The sequence below is a fragment of a genome, unplaced genomic scaffold (genome assembly GCF_019419815.1).
Source record: "Pyrus x bretschneideri cultivar Hongxiangsu unplaced genomic scaffold, Pyrus_bretschneideri_v1 Contig19, whole genome shotgun sequence".
Taxonomy (NCBI): Eukaryota; Viridiplantae; Streptophyta; class Magnoliopsida; order Rosales; family Rosaceae; genus Pyrus; species Pyrus x bretschneideri.
This window is the reverse complement of record NW_025999490.1, coordinates 4,076,960-4,085,175: the sequence shown is the minus strand read 5'-3', so window position 1 is coordinate 4,085,175 and position 8,216 is coordinate 4,076,960. Positions and strand designations below refer to the sequence as shown.

Sequence of the window (8,216 nt, the reverse complement as noted above, 5' to 3'; positions counted from 1 at the left end):
ATCCGATCGGTGATTGGTCTGCATGGTCACGGACTCACGGGCATGAAAACCTGTGTAATGTCACTGTGTGCTGTGCGTATTCTCAAGATTGCAAAATTGACCATCACATGGGTCAAAAATCATGTGTAGCTCTATTAAATATGCGAAGGGGATTCTCTATCTTTCTATTTTTATCCTCTCCTCTTCACGTATTATTTTAAATAGTAGGGTATGAAATGGTTGAGAGATTAGGAACGTAAAGAATCCTTCTCCGAAATATGTAATATATTTTTGTCAATTTGCGTGCGTTTTAAGGGGATCCTCATACATTGAACTGTATAGTTTCAAATGACTACGGCTTTCATTACGTGATTAATATTATATTAATTTGTATATTTTCGATTACATGCTAGAACTTTTTGCTCTTAAGAGTATTCTTTCTTATATTCTCAATTATACAAGAGAAATGATTTTCACATATCTATTTACCTTTCTGAACATTCTTATTAATTCTTGTTTATTAAAGTAAAAATTGCCTAAATCTAAATTAAGACTATAGTTTGCTAAGTATTTGCCACAAAAAAATTTTTCGATATCATGTCGAAGATCATATTGCCAATATCTTAAAAGCAACTGTCGACATGCTAAAACAAGGAGGCCAAAAGAATGATTATCGCCAGCAGGAGGAGAATTTGATCAAAAGTTAAATTTTAGAATGTGGAATTGATTAGAAGTAATAGGGTATTTATTTATGAGGGTAAAATCAAATGATATAAATATCAATTATGGGAGGAAATAAGGGGATTAATCAAATTAACCATACAATAACATAAACGGCATGATGAAATAATTGAGGATACTTTACAAATAACATGTAGGGGGAGATAAATGTGGAAATATTTTTTATATTAATTAAATATTTTTTTTTATCAAATATAAGTAAGGGCACAATTGAAAGATTGTTGAAATATATAGGTTATGTTGGATCGTTGGTAGCAAACAGAATCCCATTTAATTGAAATAAAACAAATTTATGGCAAGTTAAAATAAATTTATTTCTAATGCGGCTTGATATGGATTTATCTAGGCTTGAGATAATAGTGTGTTTGCTTATATATACAACGTATGCTTTCTATTAATTCCTCAGTCCTTCTAGTCGGGTGGGCGCCGCCGATCTTTCGACCGGATATCTCCCTAAAAACCGTACGTGCAAATCTTCCCGCATGTGGCTCGCACTATTCGAGGTGGCCAAGCCTCGTTCACAAATCTTGTAGTGAAATTGATACTACTCAACCACAAAAGCGAATTCTGGTGTAGACATCCATGTTTGTTGTATCGTTAATTCTATTTATTCATAAAATTTATTTTTTTACATTTTTTATATAAGCTTAATCCCTCTTTTTCCAAGAATTCGTTCATGCAAAAAGAAAAACCAAATCTAAAAGGAGCCAACTTCTATACTCGATATTTTAGGTTTGGTTTTTCTTTATGCATGAAAGAATATGTTGTCTAAGCACACGACACTATTATCTCATTAAAATATGAACCACAAAGGTTACAATCTTAAGCTTAGATAAATCCAGATTCTACAGCATCAGAAATAAATTTTTTCTAGTCCCTCGTTAGAGATAAATTTTGTATAAATTCAAAGATTAATAACCTTGGTTGGAGATGATCTTAAATTCTTCGATGAATTTAAGCACAAGAGGAATATTGGAAAATTGAAACAACCAGGGGAGTGAAACAAAAGGGTGGGCTCCACATGCTGTTCTAGTCATTTCCCTTGGCGTTAGGTAATTCATTTCACTTTACTGGGTTTGATTTAACTGTTTAAGACTTTTCTTCAAAAGATAGAAAACTTAGTTAGAAAAATATCAGGTAGCTCTTGGTAGCCAGGCCCACCACAACACTTTGGTTCTGAGTTTGTGGCCCAGATTTCAAAACATTCTGTTCTAAAAAAGGTGTTTTAACCCCGTTTCCCAAGTTTGGGCCCACCCTAGGTTGTTCCATGACCCCACAACTCAATTTCTTATGCCATGACATGCAGTAGGTAAATAGTCCATTGTGGGATCCCTTGGAAGGTGCTTGCAAAAGCCCTCTCTAAAATCCTCCATTAATAAGAGTGCTTCAAAAGCTAAATTCTTCGTCCATGGAATCTCATTACTTAAATAATCAACCTCTAAATTTTCATCTAGAGGGAATTTCTTCGTGTCTATCTATTTTGTTTTTCCGATTATATATCATTTTGCATCTTATTCTGTGACTCGAGAGATTTTCTTTGTTATGGACGACAATTTTATCGTGTTTCAAGTTGATTGGAATCTTTATTTTGAAATGATGTGATGATGACAGACTTGGTCATGGTGATGCCTTGGTCCTTCCAACAATCATTAACGTTATCCTGAGTAAGTGATGAATAGCAGCAATAACCAATAACAAATGGGAGAAAAGAAATGGCACTCCACACGAGTAGTGGATTAGAATTGGTTGCCATTTGAAGCTGAAAAAGCTCTCTGTGGTGGGTTCCTAGCTTGAGAAAGTTGAAGATGAAATGCAAGAAAAGGTCTTGGTATGATTAGAAAATGGATTTTCAGAACCTTCATGGTCATTGCTGGACTAGTACCTTCAACCTCACTCTACAAAAACATGTCTCCAATCACATATTTAATGATTGAAACTGGTATAGGTGGGGGCTTTGTGTCTCTCATCTTTGATTTGTTGTGTCTTAAGAATCTTAACCAAGAAATTTCAAATGTTCATCTCAAAATGGTTAACCCCTCAACCGACTTGGCAAGTAGCAATCTTTGCATAATTACATGCCACTTATGATGCATACTTCTGTTTGGTCGTGTATTTCATATCTAACATTTGATCGGATACGATACTTCTCTGATACTTTCAGGTACTCTTTGGATACGTATCATAGTCAGTGGACACAACTTTGTCTTGATGGATACGTGTGTCCCATGTTTAGGATAAACGTATCCAGCTTTTAGGATACATTCACTTTCAAAATAAGATAATGAGGAATTGAAAATGAATAGGAGACAAGTATAATTGAAAGTTGATGAATACAAAGGGCTTCCCTCTAATTAAAACGATGAATGTGACTCTCACACTTCTTTTATTGAATATAAAGAGGATTAGATTTTCAACTTTTCTTCTTTAACAACTCTAATGAATTTAGAATTAGAATTTGAATGATGAATCATTGTTTCAAATAGTATATTTAATTGCTATATATATTTTTATTTGCCATATCTATAATGTATCGTATCTTAATTTTTAGAGATTTTTCATATTGTCGTCGTTATCGTGTTTGGGTGACCCACTGGGAAGTTGCTCGTGAGTTCCCAAAAACAAAACCGTGAGGGAATGGTAAGCCCAAAGCGGACAATATCGTGCTACGGTAGTGGAGTGGGCCCGGGAAGTGATTCGCCCGGGGCGGGATGTGACAAATACACGAGAACTTCCCGATGGGTCACCCATCCTGGGAGTGCTCTCATGCGCTACTCGCTTAACTTCGGAGTTCCCATGAAACAAAACCGTGAGGGCGTGGTCGGGGCCCAAAGCGGACAATATCGTGCTACGGTGGTGGAGCGGGCCCGGGAAGTGGTGCTGCCCGGGCCGGGATGTGACAATTGGTATCAGAGCCTAACCCTGGCCGTGGTGTGCCGACGAGGACGTCGGGCCCCCAAGGGGGATGGATTGTGACATCCCACATCACCCAGGGGAGTGATCCTTAAATGTATATTCCCATCTCTACCTAGCACGAGGCCTTTTGGGAGCTCACTGGCTTCGGGTTCCGTAGGAACTCCGAAGTTAAGCGAGAAGGGGCTAGAGCAATCCCATGATGGGTGACCCACTGGGAAGTTGCTCGTGAGTTCCCAAAAACAAAACCGTGAGATTCGGTAAGCCCAAAGCGGACAATATCGTGCTACGGTGGTGGAGCGGGCCCGGGAAGTGATTCGCCTCGGGCCGGGATGTGACATGTCGTATCATATTATTGTATTCATATTTGTATCCATACTTCGTAGATACCACTTAAAAAGAAGATTAATGTTATCATACTTTCTTGTAAGAAAGCTCAAGTAAGAGTTGTTGACACTTGAATTTCACTTGAAAATTCTAGAAGTGATATTCGCACTCTATATTCTCTTATTGCACTCTTCTTATTGTTTATTATTTTAAAATTGAATGAATTAAATAGAAAAGAAGGGACATAAATAAGGAGAGAAATGCATAAGGAGAAACTGGAAGTGTGAAAATCATTACCTTAAAAAAATTTATGTTGTGGTTTGAGTCTATTTTAAAACAATAAAAAAGAAACGTTACAGGTACCAGGAAGTCTCACAAATTTGCTTTTGAGATAATGTAAATAACATTTCTCAATTAGAACAGTGCAAGGCACCCTTTTGAACGGATTTTGTAGAATTGAGTGAGAGAGCGGAGAGATCATGGATTTGTATAGTTGGCTTGCACAACTTGTGCTCGGGGACCCCTACTACCAGCAGCCTTTCATGACCAAGGTATTGCTTGCAAACTCCCACTTTACATTGATTAACAATTTAACACATTCTTTTTGTGCGTTAATTGTGGATAAGAATCATTAATTAGACAAGTTGATCTAAGATCCTAAACCCCATAACTGAATCGAAAAAATTGAACCAAAATTGGACTAAACTGAGAAAAATTAAAGAAAATTGAACCGAACAGTAATTTCAATTCAGTTTCGGTTTTGACAAAAAATCAAACCGAATGAACCGAACCCACCCTACTATATGCTATTTTGAATGGTTTCATTATCCAAAGATACACGAAGACACATGCATAAAGCCAACCATTCTTTTTTGTTTGAATAAAACCAACCATTTTTCAAACCATCGCATATACATTGTATTATAATATAAGTGATTAGATAGAACATTGTATGACGATGTTACGGTCACACTTACTTTCGCAGCCCGACATAGAAGGTGGTATGTAGTGGGTGAGAACTAGTGAACTGGTACAGAGTGGATCAAACTCTGGCCAACGTAGAAGGTGGTTTAGGGTTGGCAACAAGTTGGGCAAACGCACAAATGGAGTCCCACTTGATTTCCCTTTCATATAAATTGGTTTTGCCCATCCCACATGCGGAACTTGGAGCCTGCATTTGCTTGGTTTCCACTTCAAGTAGTGGAAGACATTGGGAGACCTCTATGGCAGCTAGAGGGTTTATGTCTCAGTTGGAAGGAACGGTGGATGCCCATATTGCAAAACCACACCCACCATTTTTGTATCAGAATATATGGAATTTTGACATTGACCTCTCTCTCTGAGTCTCTTAAACTAAAGCAAATAATTGAGTACCAAATATCACATTATGCACCCTAATCTAGTGATTAGGTAAATATATAGCTCATCTAAGTTTTCCTCAAGCAATAAAGTTTCCTATCCTTAATTTAGTAGTTTGCCTTATCCACATTTGTTAATTTAGTGGTTAGTACCTACTGATTCTGTTGTCGTACCCCACTCTTTTTGGAGATTTTGTGATGAGATTCATTTTTACAATTCCGCTTTTTCTTTTTGCACTCTTTCTCTTGTTTCTGTCTCGTAATTAGTATGTTGATTTATTGCAAACTTGTAACTTTACTGCATCCTTCGACTAAATAAATTATAGGGAATAAATCGTGGTTCATATATTGTTTAGTGTCCCCAAGTTCTGTTTATATATATTTCTCCAGCCTAATACGCAACATAAAAGTGCCCATTGGTTTGACGTGGCATAAAGCAACGTTTATTAGAACATTGTATGTTACAAACAGAATTCACCTTCACTTTTATGTAAGAAATTATAGTCATTTCTCAGTCATTGGTGTAAAAATATTATCTGTATAAAAAAAAAAAAAAAAAAAAAAAATCCCTAATACCCGCTTTAATACATGTTGTAGGCCTAACCCATAAACTTGTGATTTATCCAAAACTTAAAACTTAGGAGCCCAAAAAGGCTAGCACAAATAGTCAAATACAATAGGCAGAAAAGAAAAGGAAGAAAAAGATGGAGATGCAGGGGATCGAACCCTGTACCTCCCGCATGCAAAGCGGGCGCTCTACCATTTGAGCTACATCCCCATTTGATTACTTGAACCCAAATAGTGATATAAGTAGATTATTAAATTCGGTAGGCCAAGTATGCACGATCCGGCCGGACTCGAAAGGGTCCAAACCAAATCTACAGACAGTGGATTGGATAAGGCGAAGGCACAGAAAACTCATCTTCTTTTTCTTCTTCCTCTTTGGCGATAACAAAACACAGAAAAATAGAAGAAAGCAGAACTACAACAACTGCAGAAGAAGGCAAAAGGAATAATGGCTTCAGTTTCAGCAGTGGCGTGGTCGCCGTACCTTTCCACTCGTGCCTCCACACCCTGTGCTTCTCTCACATTCCTCACCGGCTCCACAACTAGGAAGAGCTCCGTGTCTCTCAGCGGTGGCGCCGCCGCGCGTTCCCCGTTGCTTCACTGCTCCTTCATCTCTTCCTCCTCTATCGCTTCCACTTCCGCCTTCTCAGGTAATTTACCTTCAATTGTTGTACTGTTACTCTGGATAAAATATGGATGGTTGAAGTATTATTACTGTTTTTTGGGGTGATTTTTGGGAAATGGGTGTTTGTTCTTTTTTCCTAAGGTGGTGAATTTATGCTTTTTCCTTGAAATTTGTCTCTAAGTTGAATGTAAGGTTTTGGTGGCTGAACTTTTTGTGGGTTTTGTTTTTGTTGATTCATTTAGGTTGAATTTGATAAGCTAATAGGTTGTACATTTCACATTCCATTGTTTACTTGAATTCTGCTCAGTTTTTTGTCTTGTTAGGTACTCTAGCTTCATGAAAGTAAATTTCTTGCTTACGATTTCCGTAGTTTTAGCAATGTAAGTACTTCGATTGCCAATCACAAGATGCTTTACAGCATAGTGAATTGGAGATGGAATTGGTTAGCTAGGTACTTGATACGTGTTGTTTAGGGGAATGCGAGTTCTTTGTCGGTCGCAGGATGCCGATACTTCCATGGTAATGAAACAAGTTGGCGTCTTTATTTGGTTTCTGAAAATTAAGCTGAAGAGCTCGTTAAAGGATATTTCTTCAGGCCTTGAATTGATTAGAGCTTGATTTTTCATTTGAAGGTTTATCTTTGGGTTTGGATTTGAGCTCTAGTGTTGGGGTTGGAAGAAGAAGAGGCTGTGGCTTAGTGGTGAGGGCCGGGAAGGCTGCCCTGTGTCTAACCAAGAGAAGTAGGTCCAGGAAATCCTTGGCTCGAACTCATGGATTCCGTAGGCGCATGAGAACAACTGGCGGGAGAGCAATGATGAAGCGCCGACGTGCTAAGGGGCGGAAGGTCCTCTGCACGAAGAGCAATCCCAGCAGTGGAAAACGTGCCTGATTGTGCCTTTTTCAAGTTCAGTTGATTAGGTAAGTGCAATGGCATGTAATGTAATGATGTCTAATAGCCTATTCTTGTGAACAATGGCAGAATTTCAAACTTCTTTCTCATGATACCTTCTGTATTGTTCAATTTGGAAAGGCTAATTTTTGAGATTGCTTGTTTGAATCCTAGAACACTACTGTGCTTGGTTTTGCGACAAGTCTTCCATTAGCTTCAAGTACTTCATATATTTTTTCTTACAATCTCATTCCAAGTCTTCCTACGTCTTTCGCGGCCCTATACATGTCATTAAATTTATCAATACCAAAATGGAATGTATAGAATATCTGTTTTCAATTTATAAGATCTCGAAAGTTTATTGGAAAAATTGAAAAATAAGTGGATTGACTCATTTTCTGCTTCACTGTGATGAAACACAATTTTAGTATTTGGTCACTAATCGCTAACTTCATTGCTTTCACTACAAATTCTGGATATAATACTTGATAAATGCGCGTCGTGTCGAGTTTTATCATACCTGGCTAGGTTTACATAAGTTTAGTGAAAGTTTCTCGTCGTGCTTTGTCCGTGGTTGTAAGCTTTTATGCCAAACCACGTTAATCTCTTCTGTTCTGATTTTGATATTGTTTATATCGTTTTCGCCTACGATAGTAATATTTGGTACTTTTGTTAACATTTGCATTCGTTTGTGCATAAAAGTACAACAAATCAAATGCAGGAAAGAACACAAATGAGTCAGATTCATTGTCCTTTCTACTTTTAGTAGTTTAACTTGTTGCACTCGCATTCATCTCCTTAGTTGCTCGTTTAGGTACTC

General features: G+C 37.6%; 1 protein-coding gene and 1 non-coding gene across 2 annotated transcripts; one reads left to right on the top strand and one right to left on the bottom strand.

Moving 5' to 3' along the window:
* Nucleotides 1-6,020: 6,020 nt before the first annotated feature.
* TRNAA-UGC lies at nucleotides 6,021-6,093 on the bottom strand. Its single transcript has one exon. It is a non-coding gene; the product is annotated as a tRNA-Ala (tRNA).
* Nucleotides 6,094-6,181: 88 nt separating this feature from the next.
* LOC103940114 (50S ribosomal protein L34, chloroplastic-like) lies at nucleotides 6,182-7,616 on the top strand. Its single transcript, XM_009350221.3, has 2 exons — nucleotides 6,182-6,532; nucleotides 7,140-7,616. The coding sequence occupies exons 1-2, from the start codon at nucleotides 6,331-6,333 to the stop codon at nucleotides 7,394-7,396; spliced, it is 459 nt and encodes a 152-aa protein (XP_009348496.2). The 5' UTR covers nucleotides 6,182-6,330; the 3' UTR covers nucleotides 7,397-7,616.
* The last annotated feature ends 600 nt before the right edge of the window (nucleotides 7,617-8,216 follow it).